This window comes from Coregonus clupeaformis, unplaced genomic scaffold, assembly GCF_020615455.1.
Source record: "Coregonus clupeaformis isolate EN_2021a unplaced genomic scaffold, ASM2061545v1 scaf2841, whole genome shotgun sequence".
NCBI classification, from domain to species: Eukaryota; Metazoa; Chordata; class Actinopteri; order Salmoniformes; family Salmonidae; genus Coregonus; species Coregonus clupeaformis.
Genome location: NW_025536295.1, coordinates 10,001 through 34,332, shown reverse-complemented (window position 1 = coordinate 34,332; position 24,332 = coordinate 10,001). Strand labels below are relative to the sequence as shown.

At 41.1% G+C, this 24,332-nt stretch overlaps 1 protein-coding gene and 1 pseudogene across 1 annotated transcript in view; one reads left to right on the top strand and one right to left on the bottom strand.

Moving 5' to 3' along the window:
- Nucleotides 1–522: 522 nt before the first annotated feature.
- LOC123489196 lies at nt 523–15,013 on the bottom strand (annotated as a pseudogene).
- A 7,584-nt stretch (nt 15,014–22,597) lies between these two features.
- LOC121546792 (calcium/calmodulin-dependent protein kinase type 1B) overlaps nt 22,598–24,332 on the top strand; it is a 4,852-nt gene continuing 3,117 nt past the window's right edge. Inside the window, 2 exon segments of the mRNA XM_045219867.1 lie at nt 22,598–23,372; nt 24,142–24,228. Of these exon segments, the coding sequence (XP_045075802.1) occupies nt 23,305–23,372; nt 24,142–24,228 (155 nt within the window). The 5' untranslated portion in view covers nt 22,598–23,304.

Below are 24,332 nucleotides of genomic sequence, written 5' to 3'. Positions count from 1 at the left end.
CACACACACACACGAAAACACACTGTTCATGCCCAGATTCACACACACACACACACACACACACACACACACACTCGTACACAAACACACACACACACACACACACACACACTAGTACACACACACACATACATACACCGACACCCACACAACACACGCACACACTCCATCAGAGAAACTTAATTCTAGAATGCTGAGTTCCTTGTGAATCAATACAGTTGACTCCAGTAAGAAAACATTTGGGGTTGAGGTACAAGTTACATACAGTTCATGTAAATACATTTTTACGTTTGAATTTCTCAAATGGTGACAGACTCAATTCAAACATGCATTTCAATCATTTCTTGATAGTTGGTATATTTCCATATCATTACTGACACATTGAACAACAATATTTCATCTTGACATTTCTGTTGAGTAAAGAAGTGACTTGCTACAGTAACTATCCTTACACATTGTACAGCAAGTTTCCATTTTACACATTCATTTGGGCGTCATTTCTATATCGAAGTTCATCTCATTAATAATTCACTGCCAAAAGTGCAACACAAGCATAGGCTAAAATAAGGATGAAGCTTTGAGGACCGGAATCGGTCTAAATTATTAAAGAGGTACAGCTGTCTTCCTCAGTGCTAGATAGGCTGCCAATGTGACATTAAAAATGACATCAACACTTTCAATAAATAGTTTCATGCATGAGGACTAAAGGACTAAAGCTTTCAGTAATACACTCTTGTCAGTACCATGGTAGGTTTTGAGATGCCAGAATATAAGACAACCTCAGTGTGTTCTGCATACCTGTTTCAGCCACTTGGGAGATGTCCACTCCCTGCTCGTTTGCCATAGCCCAGAATAGCGAACACCACAAAGCCAGCAAAGAAACTGGTGCCACTGTTGATTAGCGCTAGCATGAAGGCATCCCTGGACAGAAGTAAAAACAAAAACAAAGGGGAAAATAATCACACAAAAACAAGTCAGAATCATACAGGAGACAGTAAGCGCAGCAAGAGAGGCCAACGTGAGACCATTCAGCTGTCATATCACTTACTTGTAGCAGTCATTGTTGAATCTGTTGTAGCTGCCTAGGGCAGTGAGAGCTCCAAGCCCAATAGCATAAGAGAAGAAGATTTGTGTGCCAGCATCAATCCACACCTGCCAGACAGGAACCATAATGACAACGGATCAGTTTAATCTGCATCACAGCACCACAGTTAGGACTGTGGACAGATGGATGGTTGATGGGTCTCACCTGCGCCTCGCCAAGCTTGGACCAGTCAGGCTTGATGTAGTACATGATTCCACCGTAGGCACCAGGAAGAGTCACCCCTCTCACCAGGAGGATGATCAGGACAACGTGGGGGAACGTGGCAGTAAAATACACAATCTGCAGGGAAACAGGGAGACCAGTGTCATTATTCTAAATCCATATGATTTTTCGATTATTGGTGTAGGATCTTAATTTGACCAGTTTCTCACAGCAAAAAAATAATTTGTATTATTGTGTGGAAATGTGAATCATTTTTTGTAGGGGTTGTAGGGGTCGATACAAGTCTAAAATGTTGAAGTGGAAATTACTAAATTTAGAAGCCTTTTTAAAACTAGAATACATTACACGTTTGCATTTCCTGCTGTACAGGACATTTCAAATTAAGATCCTACACCTGTAGATGTCACATTATGAGAAGACTGTCCAGAGTGGTGCAATCGGAGACCTAAAATGATTGTATATAATTTCAGCCCACTGTAGTTTCATTGACGTGCATAGTGTGAGGAGCTTTTACTGTACAGAACTACAGTTTGGCTGATCATTCATATTTCAGACTGCAGAACTACCTTTGTCAAAGGTGTTTTACACAAGGCGATTGCAGTCACAGTGACATGCTGGGGACAGTCATATGAGCAATGGGAATATCATTTCTTTCTTACATCCCTGCCAACCAAGCACCCGTACAAGCTCAGATAGAGCTAAGTGGGAAGTCTTTATCTAATCAGCTGAACTTTTCAAACACTGTGAACTTTGACCTGGTGCCATATGAACCACTGTATTATAAAGAGATTTTCTACAGGGCTGTTAGATTTCAAAGCCAATTGTTTTTGTGACTTTGCGGCCCAGGCACACCTTCAGGCATGCCTACCTAGTCTCCGTAGCCCAGTCCACTTAAACACACAGCTAATGTAGGACACCCATTCTCGACCAAGCCCTTATTCATATAACAAACCCATTTTGTATAATCATTGCTCAAACACTTACCTTTGATTACCAGCCTTAATAGGCCCCTACCTGAACAATTTTACTATTGACTAGAGAGAACTTCTATACATGGCATCTATAAATGTTGTGGATGTATGGCTAATTGACATTCATTAATTACATCACTAAGCCTATCCCTTTAATAAATCTATCAAAATTCCCTCTCGCTAAAATGTGAGCAGCTCTGACCTACCCTACCCTAAGATCTCTTAAAGCTAAACTGTAAGTACAGGTGGGCGCAATGATGAATCAATTATAATATGATTACTATAAAAATATAAAAACAATCAAATGTTAATGAACACTAGAGGTTGAACTCATTATCTGGACAGAAATTGCTGCTACATATGAAATGATCTACAAATCCTGATAGAGCTCCATATAAATGGACCAGTGCTGGAGATAAACACTGAAATCATTTAAAGTGGCTTGGATGTGATCCCACTTCAACAAGCAGAGAACATGGCTGTTGTAATATCCGCACGGGGCCCCAGTCACGTCGCACTGCAGTCAACCTACCAACTGCCCACCAATCAGAACGCACCATGTGACAGGGACACTTTGTGATATTTCATAGCCACACCCCTTGTCCTTTTGATGTTGCTATAGCAACACTGCCTCGTCATTGCCTTGCTGTCACACAGCAGGAGAGGGTGGCACTATGTGGGAAAATTCACAATCTCTCTCTCTCTGTATGGCGAGAGCGTATTCATTCACAGCTCAAGCATCTATAAAATGTGTAGTCATGTGGGCTTAGGGAAAAGTCACAATGCCTTCTCATTCACTCATGATTGCCAGGCATTACCAGAGCAAGAACTAAATTAGAAACCTATCTCCCCTTTCTCTCTTGGAGAACTCTATATCTATACATTTGAATCCCCTTTCACATCTATTTGTTACTTTTCTCACTAACCTTTCTTGCTGTTTTAACATCATTCCACTTTGTAAATGTAGACTATGTTTGATACCACACAGCAATATCATTCCACTGCAGCTGCATTAGCCAATGAGTTGTTCTAATGCAGGTGCCCAATCAGAGACCAGTGCAGTGACCTGAGCTGATGTAAAGCAATCTGTCTGCCACGGCCGGAGGAGAGTCTGTTACATAACAGTTAGCTATAGGAGACACCTAAGGACCAGAGTGAGTCACGTGTTCACTGCAGTCGTCCTGTGCTGCTCATATACCTAATAAGATAATGATGAGCTTTTCTGAACCTGCAGAAATATTAGTTACCTTGCCTGTGGACTTCACCCCCTTCCACACACAGAAGTAGACCATCACCCACACTGCCGCAAGACACAGCAACAGCTCCCAGTTGATGGAACCTGGGTAGTCCAGCCCTTGTGAGATGTTCAGCACCTTGTGCCTGGGGAGAGGGGGGGTCATAGAATAAAACTATATGAAAACGACATGCTTTGTCCAAGTTACAGGATAGAAAATGAACGGCGTGATGCTCTACTCCTGTAACAAAAGTCTGCCCTTTGTCCCCAATAAAAGCCACGTTGGTCAGTAACACCTTTGGCTTTTGCTATCTGCTGCCATGACAAAGGCACTTACAGTTGAAGTCGGAAGTTTACATACACCTTAGCCAAATACATTTAAACTCTGTTTTTCACAATACCTGACATTTAATCCTAGTAAAAATTCCTGTCTTAGGTCAGTTAGGATCACCACTTTATTTTAAGAATGTGAAATGTCAGAATAATAGTAGAGAGAATTATTTATTTCAGCTTTTATTTCTTTCATCACTTTCCCAGTGGGTCAGAAGTTTACATACACTCAATTAGTATTTGGTAGCATTGCCTTTAAATTGTTTAACTTGGGTCAAACATTTCGGGTGGCCTTCCACAAGCTTCCCACAATAAGTTGGGTGAATTTTGGCCCATTCCTCCTGACAGAGCTGGTGTAACTGAGTCAGGTTTGTAGGCCTCCTTGCTCGCACACGCCTTTTCAGTTCTGCCCACAAATGTTCTATAGGATTGAGGTCAGGGCTTTGTGATGGCCACTCCAATACCTTGACTTTGTTGTCCTTAAGCCATTTCGCCACAACTTTGGAAGCATGCTTGGGGTCATTGTCCATTTGGAAGACCCATTTGCAACCAAGCTTTAACTTCCTGACTGATGTCTTGAGAATTTGCTTCAATATATCCACATAATTTTCCTTCCTCATGATGCCATCTATTTTGTGAAGTGCACCAGTCCCTCCTGCAGCAAAGCACCCCCACAGCATGATGCTGCCACCCCCGTGCTTCACGGTTGGGATGGTGTTCTTCGGCTTGCAAGCATCCCCATCTTTCCTCCAAACATAACGATGGTCATTATGGCCAAACAGTTCTATTTTTGTTTCATCAGATCAAAAAGTGCGATCTTTGTCCCCATGTGCAGTTGCAAACCGTAGTCTGGCTTTTTTATGGCGGTTTTGGAGCAGTGGCTTCTTCCTTGCTGAGCGGCCTTTCAGGTTATGTCGATATAGGACTCGTTTTACTGAGGATATAGATACTTTTGTACCCGTTTCCTCCAGCATCTTCACAAGGTCCTTTGCTGTTGTTCTGGGATTGATTTGCATGTTCGCACCAAAGTACGTTAATCTCTAGGAGACAGAACGCATCTCCTTCCTGAGCGGTATGACGGCTGCGTGGTCCCATGGTGTTTATACTTGCGTACTATTGTTTGTACAGATGAATGTGGTATCTTCAGGCGTTTGAAATTGCTCCCAAGGATGAACCAGACTTGTGGTCTAAAAAAAGATTTCTGAGGTCTTGCCTGATTTCTTTTCATTTTCCCATGATGTCAAGCAAAGAGGCACTGAGTTTGAAGGTAGGCCTTGAAATACATCCACAGGTACACCTCCAATTGACTCAAATTATGTCAATTAGCCTATCAGAAGCTTCTAAAGCCATGACATCATTTTCTGGAATTTTCCAAGCTGTTTAAAGGCACAGTCAACTTAGTGTATGTAAACTTCTGACCCACTGGAATTGTGATACAGTGAATTATAAGTGAAATAATCTGTCTGTAAACAATTGTTGGAAAAATTACTTGTGTCATGCACAAAGTCGATGTTCTAACTGACTTGCCAAAACTATAGTTTGTTAACACGAAATTTGTGGAGTGGTTGAAAAACTAGTTTTAATGACTCCAACCTAAGTGTATGTAAACTTCCGACTTCAACTGTATGTGCCTGCACATGCCATAAGGGAGAGTGGGAACAACAGGGATCACATGAGCACATTAAATGTGATGACCTCGATGACCATCAAAGAGAGCTATGGTGAGGACTAGAGGAACAGAGAGGGCTGAAGAACTGGGCAGAGAACAAATTAGTTTCCAAATCAGAATGCTAACCAGTTCTGTCACACTGCTCTTTAATAGCAGAGCATTCAAAGGCCACTCATGCTGTGGACCAATTACTAAAATCACTTTTCTAAGCGAAGACCTGCAAAATATTTCAAATAATTAACTGTAACTGACAAATAACAATGTATTATTCTTAGAACTTTCGATTATAACAGTCAAGACCCACTGGGCACAGACATCAGTTCAACGTCTACTTTTGATTTACATTTGGTTGAGTTGTCAACTAACGTGAATTCAATGTGAAATCAACAAAATATTTCACCATGTCATTTGATTTAGGTTAAAAGACAAAATGCCCTTATTCACTTCATCACATAGATTTAGTTGGTTAACATGATGTGGAAACAATGTTGATTCAACCAGTTTTTGCCCAGTGGGGATTGTGCTGCATCTTACCCATTGTAGTTTGATTCATAAAGAGATTTATTGGCAGTATATAATATATATTTATATAATTATAGTATATAATTATGGTATATAATATAATAGTGTGTTTTTCCATTGGGATAGAGTAAGTAAAGAACTTACTCCCAGAATTCAATAATGGGAGAACGCCCATCTGCCAGCTCCTCACATGTCATGTTGCCATAGGTAGTGTTGCCGATGGTGCCATTCAGACAGTCTTCATGGTGGAAGATCTCGATGCAGCTGGGTGTGTTCCAGGGGTTGTCACAGGTGGACCAGGGCAGGGTAGCGTTGAAGGACTTGATGAAATAGTAAAAAGCCCAGGCTAGGACCATGATGTAGTAGGTGTTACAGAAGAACACTATGACCATGGAGGCATACCCCAGTCCTGGAGGAATAAGGAGCAATTAAACCGCTTAGTGTTTAGCACTGAAGAGACAAACAAAGCTTGCTTATACGATAATGTCCATTTCAGACATAGCTTGCTTATACGATAATGTCCATTTCAGACATAGCTTGCTTATACGATAATGTCAATTTCAGACATAGCTTGCTTATACGATAATGTCAATTTCAGACATAGCTTGCTTATACGATAATGTCAATTTCAGACATAGCTTGCTTATACGATAATGTCAATTTCAGACATAGCTTGCTTATACGATAATGTCAATTTCAGACATAGCTTGCTTATACGATAATGTCAATTTCAGACCTAGCTTGCTTATACGATAATGTCAATTTCAGACATAGCTTGCTTATCCGATAATGTCAATTTCAGACAAAGCTTGCTTATACGATAATGTCAATTTCAGTGAGAACATTGGAACTGCCTTGATTTTAATGTAACAAAGGTGTAAAAATTATTTGAATAAAACGATAGAGGAATACATAGTAGGTAGGCCACAGCTGTGAGTGTCTGCGAAATAACTGCTTTTCTATTTGAAAGGATCAGTTAAAAGACTTGACAAATGTCTGTACGAATGTTTCAGAGCAGCCACACAAACTGCTGAGAGCAAAATATTCAGTACCTTTAAATAGAGGTGCGATGTTCCACACGTTGATGCTGCCAGCCTTCATAAACTGTCCCAATGCAATCTCCAGGAAGAATATAGGAATCCCCCCAACAACCCCAATAATGAGGTAGGGAATCAGAAACACTCCTGTGGGGGACAAACAGACAGGTGATCAATGGAGCAGCAGAGCAATACAGTCCTTAGCTCACCATGGGGGATGTATGTGCTGCACAACGCATTAGGATACCCATTACTACAGCCCGCTCTTATGTTCCCTAAAGAAAACATCACTCTGCGTCATCAAATGGTAACATGACGCAACATGAAACCTTCTACCTAATAGTCTATGCAGCTATATTTTGGTGTTCTCATTACATTTTAATAGCTTTAAACTTCTTCTTAAAGAGGTAAAGCAAGCCCCACAACTTTACTTCATGTTAAGTTACCATCTAGTTAAATTTTTTAATTGCCTTGTAGAACTGGGTGTGAGCAGGGAGTGCATATTTCAGTCTCATCCACTAATTGGCACAGAAAGGGAGTCCATTTTATCTGTGAAATACACGTATGCTCACGGCACCCCCCCAACGTATGCCTACACTCCAGTATGTTAAAATGGGACTGTGATGCTGTTTGCTGCATTGGCTTGCATCAAACAGGGTCTAGGAACAAAGCAAACCATCAACAGTAATAACGGCATGGCTGACTGATTCCAAATTAACATCAGCAGCGGTAGCGGCTTAGGACTGGCTGGGGGACTGGGGGGTGGAGCAAGGAAGGCGGAGGGAGGGGTGGTGTGAGGGAGGGACAGGGGCTGGGCTTTGCAGTGGTAGTCGGCTCCTGCTCCAGCCTTTAATGCAGATTATCCATTGAACAATGTGCTGCACTGAATGAAGCTGAGATGACGTCACCTCCAGCCCAGAGGTCTCCTGATAGGCTGACGGCGAGCGCCGGGGAGGGCCATGGGCTGCGTTATAAAAGCACCACCCGTTGTGTAAGTGGGCTCTGCAGGCTAGTGGAAACAGCCAATTTCTCCCCTGACAGAAAAAATACATGGATGCGCAGAAGCAATGGCTCTCCCTTTGTGAAGAGGATGGGGTTGACAAACCAATCTGAATTAGCAATGGGTCTCACAGCATGTAAAGCAGCCTGAGAACACAATCACAATCCTTTCATCCAGTTCAATACATATCTAGGGCGTGACTGAAAAGAACACATAATAGCACCCTCTATTAATGGAAAAACGTGTGAACAGCTATTTCTACAGGGTGTGATTATTTTCAAGGCTAAAGCGGTTTATTTAAGAGGAGACTGTTGCCATTACTGCTGTATTGTAAAGTGGTTGTCCCACTGGCTATCATAAGGTGAATGCACCAATTTGTAAGTCGCTCTGGATAAGAGCATCTGCTAAATGACGTAAATGTAAATGTAATGTATTGAAGCCGCCTGACAAACTCAGTAAGATTGGGGAACTGCACGCACTATACACCATTGATCTGAAAGAAAGATTCCAGCATCAGAGGGAAGAATAGCTGACCTCTCTCTCTCTCTCTCTCTCTCTCTCTGTGTGTATGGCGAGCGTATTCATTCACATCTCAAGCATCTATAAAATGTGTAGTCATGTGGGCTTTGTGAGGGCTGATGTAAATGGCTGTTAATTTCCAAACAAAGCATTTGCTATAGAAGCAGCGGCGGTGATTATGTATGAGAGTGTACACACACACACACACACACACACACACACACACACCACACACACACACACACACACACACACACACACACAGATGCAGAGACAGACACAGGACCGACTCACTGACGGCATGCTGGTGAGTCAGACAGACGGTGCCTGTGGCGCAGAAGGGGAAGGAACTACGTAGTGCGTCGTGACTCCAGTCAGAGCTAGCAGAGCCACCTGACTGAGACTCTGCTCAGCCTCTTAAATAAACAGTTAGCTAGCGGATAGATAGATAGATAGAGAGGGGAGCTATTAGTCCACAAGGTGCTGCCCATCTCCCACTGAGGTAATGCTGTTACCACTGGTGAACATGCTAGTTATGTGATTATGGTGAACATGGTCCTGCCTGGCTGGTAGATGCAATAACCTCACCATATAGTTATTATGTATGTATTAGCTATGATAATGACTGATACTGTCATTCTCTTTTCACTAAATAGACATCTTTAAAGTAAAAAAAAATGCTAATGAATTACAACAATTCTACGTGTTTTCAGAGAGTAAGAAAACACAATATTTGGTATACTTAACTTTTGGGGAGGTTATTCATAGTAACCTGAGGAAGGCTCACCTTTAAACTGAAACATGGAGTCACACAAATAGAGAACCAATTCAGGTACATAAGGCATGTCCTAAGCTTTCTAATCTTGATTAAGTAAGTGTCGGAAGCAGCTCTGAACGCTAAGTATTGACAGGCCTCTGAATCCCTTTTTCGGGTTAGTTGAGTGAACTAACAGGAGCAGCTAATGCAGCATATAGCGGTACAACTGAGGTTGGTTAGACCAGGTGTAATCTCTTGTGGACAGACTACGTAAATCTGACCAAATTACGCTAGATCTTTGTTCTGGGTTAACCAAGATGAGAGCAGCAGGTGCATACTTTTGTCAGGTGATCCTGGGCCCTGCCTATAACAAGCTTCAAAACACTGACAAAGCTCCAATGGGACATGAGTGGACTTGGATTTGACTTACTGTTCTGGTGTACATGACAAGATATAAATATTCCCCTACACTTAGGGTTGCAAAATTCCAGGAACTGGTTGGAGTATTCCGGATTTCCTGCTTATTCCTTCCTGAGTCCAGGATCCTCCAACCGGGATTTCAGGAAACCATGAAATGTATTGAAAGTTCCCGAAATGTGTAACCCTACCTACACCCTCCCCCCCTAACATACACATGGAAATGGTATCTTCCATGCACACATGCAATCTTTTGTAGGGTCCTGCGAAATTACTCCTGAAGCAACTACAAAAAAAATTGAAAATTGTATTGATTTGTAAAATGACATTGTGTTATGCTGTCAAAATCACACAATAATCATCATTCATCTCTTATTTTGTACAGCTTAGCTTTCCCTACAACTGAGTGCCCTACTTTATATGTTACTCATGAAGCCTGATTTTCAACTCTCAAGAGAGCCAGTAAGCTTGGACAGATCACCCTTTGGTCATCGCCATGTTAGTGGATATGTTGCTTACAATGAGATTACGGCACAAGAGATTGGCACACCACTTTAAGGCACACAGTAGGTTGTTGTCAGACTTACTTGTGCATCCAAAAAAAATAACTGCAGTGTCCTAAATACGTGAAAAGAAAAGATTAGCTTACATTTCAAACATACGGTGCCTTTATGTTGCTTCGTTCAAGCAGAGATACCATGTATGTTAGTTAATTATCATGACTACACAGGCCACACTGCAAAGATCACCACAAAACCTAAATTGCGTCCCAATAATCTCTAACTTCTCCCGAAGTGTGCACTTGTTCACTTCTCCTCATGGATTTGAAAGGTAATGAATGGTATATGGAAACTCCCTCCAGCCCATGCCTCCACCAATCCAATGTTTTTACATTTGTGGGGAGTAGGGAACAAGTGCACAGTGCACATGGGAGAAAGGAGAGATTATTGGAACGCAACAATATTGAACATGAATTCTCTCTGCTGCATTACACCAGCATGAACCTCATTCAGAAAAGATGTACAGGGTGTAATTGCCCTATCTAAACGCCAGGTCAGAGAGCACATGACATTTGCCCGAACGCATTGCTAACCTGAGTGACATCATGTGGTATAGTGTTACATATATCCCCAGAGCAGTGAGCTAACCTAACTGTGGGGTTATAGCCTACCATTCCTGCCTGAGGCTGAGCCATAGCCCACACAACACCGCACTAGACCGCACCATGCCACACCACACAACACCAAACCACACCACTCCCACACCAGCTCCCAGTCAGAGAAAGGAGATTAAAGGATTAACAGACACTCTTCATAATCGCCCCGTCTACGTGGGGTGAGGGATGATGTCACTCAAGGCAAAGGGCCAGCGTACTGTAACCCTGCAGTTTGCGCATCACACCCCCGTTCACACGTTGGACTCACTTGCAAAAGGCAAGCCAACATGATGGTCGATAGTGTGACGTACGCTGATTAGACACTGTGCCAAAGAGCGTTACTCTGCTAATAAATAGTTGATGGATAACTGAAGCTGTCAGAAAATAAACTTAATAGATTGCTGTGTAAAAAGATAACATAAATTCAACATAATGTATTATTTGACAAAAGATGACAAATGACTAAGTGCTTTACTTAGACCTCTGTCTGACAATCCCTTTACGGTTTTCATTCAAAAGAAGGTCTAAAAACAACACAAGGGCATACTCAGTCTGCCTGATACCATGCATGACCTCATCTGATGACCGAAATATGAAAAAGAAGCTTCTGGCAATATTCACTGCAGTGTAACGCCAAAGGGCATTACTGCTGGGTAACATGGTTTAAATGCTCGGGTCCTTTGCTCCGATGAGAACACGCAGTCCGGCTGCACGGCTGCAGACACACTGCCAAGGACAATCAGAGAGCTCACTGCAGAGCTCGTAAATCTACAGGCTGGAAGGCTGCTGTCTGACTGGGTGCTACCTGCTGCCGCTGCTGAGGAGGCCAGGCTACGCAGCACAGTACTGCCCTGGCTAGAGAGAAGGCACCCCCTCCTCACAGGAGAACCCTATAATCACACAGCTCCCAGACAAACTCTCAGAGAAGAGTTATCACCTGTGCTGCGTGCTATGAACCCATATCTATGTTTAGGGGATGTGATAATAGGAAAGTTACTGATATGGTAGCTGATAGATATGAAGAATGGTGAATATTGTAAAATGTATGATGTTGATAGGCAACTGTACTTTGAGTAGACTTCTATGTCGTAATATTGCTTTGATGGCATAGACCTCATAAAAATGGTCATAAAACGGACTACAATGTACAGAGAAATCATAGAATGTTTAACAATACTTCCTGACAGGGAAAGAAGATACTTGCACTTGGCAACTACATTTGTGTGTGTATTATAACAAGTCAAAATATGCTAATATAAAGATTGTGACAACAATGTCTGGCGAAGAAAGCAGATGATTTGCCATGGCAACTAATCCACCTGTCATGTTACAACTGATGGGAATAGGAAAGAGATTTAAAGAGACTTAAACCCAAGTATCACTTGAGTGATGGATACCATCAATTTAGAAAATGAAATGTATCCAATGTACCTGGGCATTAAAGGTAGCCTACTGACAAACACCCTCACAGTGCATTGTTGTAGTTGAGGAATGGCAGAGATGCCATCTCATTAGATCCACTCTGCAGCAGCTTGGTTCTGTCTGTGTGAACAAGACCTTTTCAACTTGGGCAGTTTGATTTGATTTGGCAGAACCCTGGGGGGTCTCCAAGGACATTTACACAAATCCAGAGACACACACTGAGTCTGGCAACCTGAACTAGGAGAACGTCTTCATGTTACCTTGGAGCTCCTAGTTGGGGGTAAAACAAGTATTTTTTAAGAGGAAAATGTAAGGGATTACCCAACGCTCACTACTATCTCTTTAACATCTCTTTTCTCTCGCTGTCAGGTCACAACTGAATGTCTGTTTTTTTTTACAGAATTTATGTTTTCTCTTACAGTTCCCACCAGCTGGTTGCCGTGCCCTTTCTTGTTAAGGTCACCCTGAACTGCCTCAGAGATATCCTTTATCCAAACAGTTGGATGGATACATAGAAACTTTTATCCAGATGACATTGCTCATTGATCCCAAGTGTAATAACAACACCAAGCAGAGCCCTAATACAAGTTTTAACCTGAGGGATTCAACAGAGGAATTTCATTCTTCACCCATTTTTAAACCTCTATACACCAACCAAATATTTGTGTAGCATATAGACAGTATTTATTTAGATTCCCCTCTCTGGTTTCATTTTTACACTAAATATATATTGTTACTCTGGTTGGTGATCCTGAGCTATCTGGAAGCCGAACCACCATACTTTAATTGACAGACAGTGACGAATTCCACTTCCAGTTTTTCATGAAATCCGTCCAAATCCATCACTCTATAAAAAAGATAGTGCATGGTTATGTAGTTTAATTCAAACTGCCACTTATTTAAAAAACCCAAAAGCATCGCTTATTCAGTGAGACAAATCCTTCATTCATTAAGTACATTTTAGCTGCTACCCAGATGATTGGGGGCACATGGAGACAGCTATTTCACTGAGGCAGATACACTGCATCTCTGTTTAATCACACATTCATATTTTAGACACACCTCCTCATTATACTATTGTAGCCTTTCTTTTGCGAACTAACGACCTCATCTCGAACCCGGGTCTCCTATAAGCAGACCTGCTAACCACTGCTCCAATAAGGATTAACTATTTTGGGGGGATCGTAACAGGCCTACCTAGGCAAAGTTTGATACACTATCCCCACCGTTCAGGACATCGTGTTCCAACGCTTCACTATACTAAGTCCCTCTTCGATGGCCCCCAAGGCACAGCGAAATTTGCAAACACCGACAGTGTAAAACCCCTTACTGGTCTCCCAGCCTGTAGGCAGACCCGCTAAGGGTGTCGAAACAGGCCTACCTAGGAAAGGACGTTATGAAGGACTTGCCTGTAGAGTATCACATTGTCTTCTCAATAAATGCAATTTCAATCTAATGAAACTACAAGAAGATCCAATTGTTTGGTCCACTGACTTTTTAGATCCGAACCTGGTCTGAGATGTTAAGCTGATAATGGTATTGCTTTTTGTCCATTTCAATGGAAAGGTGTGCAGGCTATGTTCACGATCTAGTCTACACACGGGTTTCTATTGACAGCCATATGTCATGTTTTAATGTAGTGTTTATTACACAAACTAAATTCTGTTTTGATGTGGGAACAAAAATATAATTTCCATGTCGTTTCACAGCCAATCTATCCAAGGACTGTGCATGTTGAATGTATCATCTCTTGAAATGTAGACTATTCATCTGTAAATGGATAGGTCAGTTTAATTATATATATTTTTTTTTCATATGGCAATTCATTTAACACCAATGATAATGATAATACAGTGGCAATGTGAGTTCTGTTCTGACATTCTCCAGCAACATTATGTGTATACAAATGCTACACCGGACTCACCCACATCCACCCCCCTCACACAGCGTCATACGCAGGCCCATATGTGAGGTATGACCTGACGCTCTGATCAAGGGTAGAGAACGGTGTGCACTGTGCGGTAATCTTCATGATGAACAACCATGATGAATAAATAGATAGCCTGAACTGGCGTTAAAATAAAGGTGGGCACTGTAAACGATATTGCCTCTCTATAATACAGTTTCTGATATGGACAAAAATAATTAAGTAGGTAGGAATGTGAGCTGCTGCTATACGAGATGCCTGCAGTGCCCTCTCATAGGAGCTGATCGTATGATTATTGCTTTGGATGCTATGACGTCTATACAATCCCTCTCATAGACATCTTAAGGCTACATGCTATTGGCTCAACCACATTTTCAATTGTTTTAGGGAATTTTATTATGGGACATCAGCCATTATAGGGATTTTGTGTTTAGCTTTTTACTGATGTATTTAGCCTACTGGTTAACTTACCTCCACCATTTTTGTAGCATAGGTAAGGGAAGCGCCAGACGTTTCCCAGCCCTACAGCGAAGCCAACGCAGGACATGATAAAATCCATCTGTCTGGTCCATTGCTCTCGTTCGGGATACCCTGGCACTGGCTTCTCCACTGACGACATCGTGCCAGGTGCGGCTCCGCATCCTGTACCTTCAGCTCCACCAATGAGGCTTCCATTCACGCCAGCTTGGTGCCCGTTTCCGTTCGGAATGAGGTGACCCTTTTTCTCCTCCCCCGAGGACCACGTTCACAGCACAGCAGTCAGTTTCGAACGCAGGTTTCTCCATGCCAATTACGCTCTTGTAAACAATGCACCCTCAATTTCCCACTAACACTGAGGAGGAAATCAGTGGAAGATCAGTGACGATTCAGGACAATAGATACAGCGCTCTTAATCTTTTATTCGTTCGGTCGATTTCCCTGGACCCCAAGATGGTCCTTTTGTTCTTCTTCGGGCAATCCTAAGGGAATAGGATCTTTTTTTTTTTTTGCCCTTTTTAATTTAAGGGTAGGATAAGTCACTTGAATAGTTCTAATTTGTATCTCTATTATCGTATAGCAATGTCAAACGCGCAACGATGAGACGGAAATCAGAATGAAATGTCTATTAAATTTGAGGTGTATAAAAATAAAGGACACTTGCCCCAAAGAAAAACACCGAATTTGAGAGCACCTTCAAAAACAATCTACGAAACACTTGAATGTTAGTCTGAAGAATCGCATGGGAACTTATCTCTCAAAGAGGAGACGGGTTTCGAGGCGAAAAACTCAGCGGGCTTTGCGCGCGCTCGATGACGAATGTAACGGAATTACATTCGTGGTTTTGTCTTTAGATTCGGAGGCTAGACCATCCTGCTCCTTGGCTTCCTTCGCTTCGGAAAAATACTGACAATATGATAGGTCTATCGCGGTTATCCTTAGCTGCTCTCTCTTGGTGAGCTGTCTGACAATTAACTGATCCTGCAGCCGCGCGCAGCTTTCAAAGGGTTGGTGCGGAGGCGATGGCGCTGAGGTGCACGTCACTTGGATTTCATCCCTCCCCCGTCCTAAGGACACAGTTGCCTTATCAGTTGTATTTGCTGTGTTGCAACGAATCTCAGGAAATTATTAAGACGCGTATTCATCATTGTCTAGCCTACAGGGCGATAATTTATGTCGTAATTGCATGTGCATTGTATTTTGCCTGCCAAAAGCACAGAATAGAGCTGGGGCACTGCTGTTCAAGGGCATGAAATCCTTTAGCCATCCTGAGTGTCATTACCCATGCACTGGGAAAGAATTAGGATATTTTGCACTGTAGCCTAGTCGATGAATGATGAACAAGCTCTACCTTTAGTTCTGTCAGAGCTTCAGTTAGTATTAGCTTATAGCCTAACAACAGAATGTTTGACAGAACTAAAGGTAGAGAGTTGTTCATCATTCAACATTACCATAAGAAAGATTAACATATTTTACCCAGAATCCCAGTGCATGGGAGTCAGATAAAATGGAGGGTGTATCCACCCAGATCCTCCATCCTCCCCACTCATACTGTAGGCCAGGGACGTAACTTTCACTGGGGATGGGGGGGGACATCAGATGAGTGTTAGGTTACCTGATTGACACTAAAACATTCCTCAAATGATTAGTGGGCCTTTATCTTATCTGAAATTTAAATATTTAGACAATCAAACTGTATTATTTGGTCTTTAAACTCAATACCATTAGTAAGGAGACACCTGCATTGACAAAAAATGTAATTACATGTAAACGTTAACATTGGAATGTCTGGTTGTTTTATTTCAACAAGTAACAGCCACACTATATGTAGTACATAGAAAGTATTATTGGCAGAGGAATTGTATATCATAATATAAAAATAACTCTCCCCTGCCAAGTTACATAACAATTTGTTAGAATGTTGTTTACCATACTAGGATAGCTAAGTCAAAGGCATGTGAGGACACACATGCTTTATTGAAATGCATATGCAAAGTGAGTTACAGTGCATTCGGAAAGTTTTCAGACTCCTTCTATTTTCACCACATTTTGTTACGTTACAGCCATATTCTAAAATGGATTAAATAAATAAAAATCCTCATCAATCTACACACAAAACCCCATAATGACAAAGTGAAAACAGGTTTTTAGACATTCTAGCAAATGTATTAAAAATAAAAGGTGAAGGTCGCCAAGAACACAGTGGCCTCCATCATTCTTAAATGGAAGAAGTTTGGAACCACCAAGACTCTTCCTAGAGCTGGCCGCTCGGCCAAACTGAGCAATCAGGGGAGAAAGGCCTTGGTCCGGGAGGTGACCAAGAACCCGATGGTCACTCTGACAGAGCTCCAGAGTTCCTCTGTGGAGATGGGAGAACCTTCCAGAAGGACAACAATCTCTGCAGCACACCATCAATAATAATAATAATAATATGCCATTTAGCAGACGCTTTTATCCAAAGCGACTTACAGTCATGCGTGCATACATTTTTACGTATGGGTGGTCCCGGGGATCGAACCCACTACCTTGGCGTTACAAAGCGCCGTGCTCTAACAGTCAAGCCTTTATGGTAGAGTGGCCAGACGGAAGCCACTCTTCAGTAAAAGGCACGACAGCCTGCTTGGAGTTTGCCAAAAGGCACCTAAAGGACTCTGACCATGAGAAACAAGATTCTCTGGTCTGATGAAACCAAGATTGAACTCTTTGGCCTGAATGCCAAGCGTCACGTCTTGAGGAAACCTGGCACCATCCCTACGGTGAAGCATGGGGGTGGCAGCATCATGCTGTGAGGATGTTTTTCAGCGGCAGGGACTGGAAGACTAGTCAGGATCGAGGGAAAGATTAACAGAGCAAAGCACAGAGAGATCCTCTATGAAAACCTGCTCCAGAGCGCTCAGGACCTCAGACTGGGGTGACGGTTCACCTTCCAACAGGACAACGACCCTAAGCACACAGCCAAGACAACGCAGGAGTGGCTTCGGGACAAGTCTCTGAATGTCCTTGAGTGGCCCAGCCAGAGCCCAGACTTGAACCCGATCGAACATCTCTTGAGAGACCTGAAAATAGCTGTGCAGCGACGCTCCCATTCAATCTGACAGAGCTTGAGAGGATCTGCAGGGAAGAATCTGAGAAACTCCCCAAATACAGGTGTGCCAAGCTTGTAGCATCATAACCAAGAAGACTTGAGGCTGTAATCGCTGCCAAAGGTGCTTCAACAATGTACTGAGTAAAGGGTCTGAATACTTATGTAAATGTGATATTTCCGTTTTTTACTTTAATACATTTGCAAAAATGTATACAAATCTGTTAGGGCTTTGTCATTATGGGGTATTGTGTGTAGATTGAGGGGGAAAAACAATTTAATCCATTTTAGAATAAGGCTGTAATGTAACAAAATGTGGAAAAGTCAAGGGGTCTGAATACTTTCCGAATGCCCTGTATATTATTCAATTTATATATGATTGATCTTGTCAAATTGTTAATCAGTATGTATATTACCCCTCCAGAGTTTATTGTAAGTGGAAGTAAAGGCCTATATATGCTGGAAATGAGTCCTACTGTCCTCCTGGTGGATGGACTACTTGGATGTTGACAGACTGAATCAGTTTAATATTTCAACTGTTGGTCTGAGCTACTGTTACTACAGAATTTTGGCAGAGCCCCACCTGTTTTGAGCCCCACCTGTTGTTTTGCCTGTTTTGCATGTTATTTTGACATATCAGTTTGCAAACAATGTAAAATAAATAAAATAAAAATAATAGTTAATAAAGCAGCATACAAACATGGTCTCTTTTTTGCTTTCTTGAGTAAGGCAGCTCCAAAATGTAGGTGTTTCAGCCTAGCTCAGTGCTTTCGGTGGTGGTGGGGCAGCCAGCGGAATATACGGAGCGTAGGGGTTGGTAATGTTCTCTAGGTGCGCCGTGATTGGCTCAGTGTTCTGTCACTCATGGGGACACTATGTCACCACATAATCTACAGGAAGAGCTCGAAAATTCAAGCCCCTTGGGTGCTGCCATATAGTTACATTAGAAGTGCCCATCCAAAAAGGCTCAAGGTCATTGGCCACAGATAAAATTACGTCAAATCACGTTATATCTACCGTAGCTTTGATTGGACTGATCATGTCAACATCATACTTTCAAAATCTTAGCTAGCAAGCTAGCAGTCATCATCATGAATCAAGGCAATCTAGACAATCTACTGGCAAATCCTTTTCAAACCTTGTCATATGAAGAGAAATACTGAAGAGAAATTATAGATAAAACGTATTGGTGCTCATAAACATTACACAACAAGTTGGAAATCGCAAATTCAACAGTGAGGGATTTGGAAGGAATCAGTGGCTAACTGCAAGCATGGCAAAGAAATCACTAGCCTGCTATTCAGTGGAGTGGGTGTGTGGTTCAAGTCTGGGTTTAAGGGTCTTCTTTTCCAAGCTTAAAAGGATAAACATTCCACATTTGCCATGCTGTCAATCCAGCATGACTTCTGCCACGTTCAAAACAATTGGAAATTGGGAACTGGGAAATCTCAGACTTCAGTGAGTTCAAGACAACTGGGAACCTGGAAAAAAAAACGAGCTCTGACTGGGAAAATATGCTTTGAACGGTCATCCAACTCGGAATTGCAAGTCGGGAACTCGGGCCTCTTTCTAGAGCTCCGACCTGAAGATCACTGACGTCATGATTTGACGTTGTTTTTTTTTCAGAATTCCCAGTTGTCTTGAAAGCACCATAAATCCAGAGAATGCCAGACTTTGATGACAAAGTTTGATGACAAAATTTCTCCATGAAGGACCGTCGTGCCACCTTCCTGTTCAAGTGAGCACAGCACAACAAGGTGAGTCCAAAAATGTCTTGTATGCTGCTGCATAAATGATGTAATATGCCAGGGAGATATGTATACTGTAGCTAAAAAGTAATACTAAGTGTATGTTGTGTAGTTAGCACAATGGGGATATTATATTACAGTATTTAATACTAATAAAATTGCTCAGAGAAAGATTTTGTTTGATAAGTAATACTTTTTTTTCTCTCAAAATGTAGGGGTGAAAATAATTAACACCCCTAAAGATTCTTATAAATAAAGTAGTCAAAAGTTTAGTATTTGGTCTCATATTCCTTGCACGCAATGACCACATCAATCTTGTGACTCTACAAACTTGTTGGATGCATTTGCAGTTCGTTTTGGTTGTGTTTCTGATTATTTTGTGCCCAATAGAAATCAATGGTATGTAATGTATTGGATCATTTTGTAAATAAGAATATTATAGGTTTCTAAACACTTCTACATTAATGTTGATGCTACCATGATTACGGATAATCCTGAATGAATCGTGAATAATGATGTGTGAGGAAATACAGAGGGTCAAAGATCATATCCCCCAGACATGTTAAGGTCCCCTTATATTGTTTATGGTGAGAGTTTAGCATGTCTTGGGGGTATGATCTTTGACCCACTGTAACTTTCTTACTCATTATTATTCACAATTAATTATCCGTAATCATGATAGCATCCATCTTTTGATTACTTTATTTCGAAGAATCTTATGGGTGTCAATAATTTTTACCCGTACCTTTTTGAGAAAAAAAATGTTTTACTTGTTAAACGAAATCTATTTCTCTGGGCAATTGTATTCGTATAAAATAATTTATTTTACCAATTTTTATGAGCATACAATATAGCTCAGTATTTGAATTATTTATTTTATACAGTCATTTATGTTGATCTTTATCAAGGGTGTCAATAATTTCAGAGCCCACTATATTACTACCATACAAATACATGGGTATAGTTTACTTGTCTATTACTGAAATTGAGCGTGCCACAAACAGGTAGGCAATGTTGAAACAACCGTTTAATAAAAGAGAGCAAGCCACGAAACTGTCGGTCTCCTTCATCTCACTTCACTGGCTCTGGCGTTACTCTATTATCAGGTCAGAATGAAGTACTTCGGAAGCATGTTTTTATTCTGTCTTCTCGATAAGCACAGGATTGTTGTATAGTACAGCGGGTTTAATTATTGAACTTGATGTTTCAGTTTTTTGGCAGTCAAGCCTCTGCCATCACATTAACGTTTGAATGATTATTTGAAGTGTTCAATGCACATAGCAACCCTTATACTGCATTTCACCACCTCTTGTCCTTGATTAAGATTGAAACAGTAGAGATTACAACTACGGTTTGTGATTTCTTGCTTGTAATTCCCACTATCCGTTGTTGAAAGTGTATTGGACAGCCAACGTGCTGAAACACAGATATGTTGGGAGTCGCCCGGATGTCTTTGTCAGAGCCACGATGTGTGAGGTAACGTGGTAGCCATGCCAAGGCTAGGTGGGGGTACTGCTATGGTAACTCTTACATGTTTTGCTCTAAGTTTAGTCCTGAATAGACCCCGTGACTTAGGAGCAGCTGCCATGAAAAGGTTACAGCCTCTTCTGTTATGGCACTTTGGAAATAGCCATGCCACTGACTCCCGATGTTCTCCTCTTTTTAAAATATAACATGTTCATAAAATGACAGAGATAGTACTGTAATTGTGCATAGTGTTCAAATCATAACCGGCACATCATCCCAATCATGTACAGTATGTTCTCCACTATATGTGGCAGTGAAAATGTTGACTGATTATTGATGTTATGGCTAGAGAGAGAGACACAGTAGATCCACACATCTTTTATTTTCATTTTTATTTTCAGTGTTCTCTGACAGGCTCACTTGAAAAAAATATGTAAATCTCACTGTGACTTCTGTAGGATAAATAAATGAAGTCGGTATGAAATGCCATGAAAATAATCATTGGCTTAATTGCATATGTTGTGTAAAATATATAACCAGATAGTATTATTCGTTGCTGTGAGTGCCACTGCCAATCTTGTTAATTGGAATCTGCAGAATGGTAGTGTGACGATCTGCCTCCCATCATGATGGGTCACAAGTTTAGCCAGAGAGAATGGTTTGTTATTAACCTCCTAAGCGGACAGTCTTCAGCGATGACAGATGGACTTTTAAGAGTTCCTCCGTTTACATGACACAGATCCGTATAGTTGCTGTCTAAGTATATTTTATGATATTTGAAATCTGCACACTGCACAGGTAAGGTAAAATATTTGTTGTAAACTGGTTGATTGTGAAGGGAAAAAGATGACTGCCAGTTTACATTTCCTGATGAGGAATGTCTAGTGTCCTCTGGAGAAAGAGAAGGAACCTGAAGTATGTACTTTTGTCAATTAGCAGCTTTGTTAATGTGTTACAGGTAGAAAATCTGTCTTTCTCTCTAGTTCAAACAGGGACATTAAATTACAGACAATTACATCAGATACAATATCAAAGGGAGTAGGTGCTATTTGGAATCATTGGGACGTCCCAACCCTAACCCTGGCTTCATGTCCACACCCTAGCTCAACCCAAGCCATAACCCTAACCCCTAGCATTATTTCCAATCCGTATCTATAGCTATTGGGGAAATATTGGGGGAACCTGTCTGCAACCGAGGATGCCTTTTAGTACCAATTTAACAGATTTTAGTACTAGTTTTACTGATTGTGTTATAATGAAGAGTTTACAGATAGCCTCTGCATTCTCAAAGGCACTACTTGAAACATGAAGGCAACCTATTGATACAATGTTTCCCTCTAGTGGCTAAATGTCCAAACATCACAGAAGGATGATTTTGTAATAGTCTCCACATTTACATTGACTGTACTGGATAGCACCATAACAACAAAACCAATCTGCCTGAAATGTGGACAGTTATCACTCAGGACAGTTTGAATGCTACACAGCAGTTAGAAGTTTAAAATTACTGTGTCGACCAGCAGATTTCAAATTATAAATAGGTAGTGTAATTTTATTAAAAATAAAATGCATATTAGTATATGTATATCATTTGATTTCAGATAGAGTAGGCACAATAATTCATTAATTACATTATTTGTTTTTATTTTTGTTCCCATAGCATGATTGTATCCTTAGTGTATATGAATCTTCCTCTATTTTGCTACTTCTCTGTTATGAAAGGCATGCAGACTGTGGGATAGACTGTTCTTCTGCCCAAGAGGGTTAGTTGAGTTCTTTGTGCCAGATGGATTAGATCGATTCACTGGATAACCCTGTGCCCGTAGAAGGCTAGTGCAGGTTGGTGTTGCAGAGACAAAAGCCAGGTTTCATAATGTAAATATAGCTAATGGCCTGCGGTGTTCCCTTCACAGGCTCAGACAACCTGCAAGTAAACTGGTGCACATTGCTTTCTCCCTGATCATTTATTATTATCAAACGAATTGGACAAATTTTAAACAAATTGTTACCAAACTTAATGTACCAGATGCAAAGAAATGTACTGCGTTCAACTGAGTAGTTCCTCTTGGCAGTAAGCTCTAGCACATGGCTAATTCTCTTGAAGCTGATGCATTGAGTAACTGTGAGAGGCAGTTTCCATCCTTGCTCTCTTTATCCGTTTTTTTTTCTCTGCTCTATCCCTTTTAAAAGTCAGCTTTTGTGCGGATAGTGTGTCGGTGTGGTGGACAAGGTTGCTTCAGGAAAAGAAGAGTGTGATTTTCAATGAAAGCTCAAAGAGGCTAGGGAGCGTGGTGACATCTGTATGGAGGGAAGAATTGTGAAGACCGTTGACACACAGTCAGAATTGTTCTCCACCACCACAATCAACAGGTAAACTGGCACCCTATAATTTTTTGGCAATCTATTCTTCATAACCAAACATCACTTTCCAGATAGACACAGCCTTTCCAGATAGATTAAAGTTTCTTTGAATAGTAATTTCTTATTTGTGAGGGCTAGGATTAGATTAGATTAGATTTTACCAAGTCATCCTACCATGCTATTTGTGGATAATATAATAGCCTTTGAACACTATCAAAATATATATTAAAAATACACCTGAAGGGAAGATTAATTCAGCATTTTAACATTTTGGCTCCACTGTTGGAAAATGTAATAGTGAAGCATGTAATAGTGAAGCTCTTGTACAGACGTATTTGGCGTGGGCATCACCACTGGATGGGAAGTGACTGAGTTGACTGTACAGCCTCCAGAAAGCTGCAGAATAGTATAAAATATTCCAGAAATATCTCATGAATACTATGATGACATTTCAGATGAACACCTTTTAAAAAAAGGATTTGGCTAGTTAAACATTAGTTTGAAACTACAAAACACTTTAGAATATAAAATATGTGCTACTCTCAGCATAATAGTAAAGATTTGCATTTGTGTGTTTATTCTAGAGGTTATGTAGTTATTGTGATGGACAGTGGTGTGCATAGTTCAGTGACATAGCCAGGTTATGTTCAGCCAAACAACTAACCAGTGTAATTGGGTTGGTTGAATAACCTTATTGCTTTTCATTTGAATGGTGAATTAATGATTTCTGCTTAGATAAAGGAGGCATAATGTTTTTCTCTTTTCCCACTGTACAAAGCCTATTGAAGATGCCTCTGGTGAAGGAATTCAGGAAGAAAGCAGAGGACATCAGAACCGTGTCTGATCTGAGAGAGAAGCTGGGAGAGTGACTGTTATAGTTTTTTATGTTGCCATACAATTCTGTGAGGGCCGTTACCTTGATGCCTTGATATTTACGGGAATCATGGCATATTCTTCCGATATTAACTA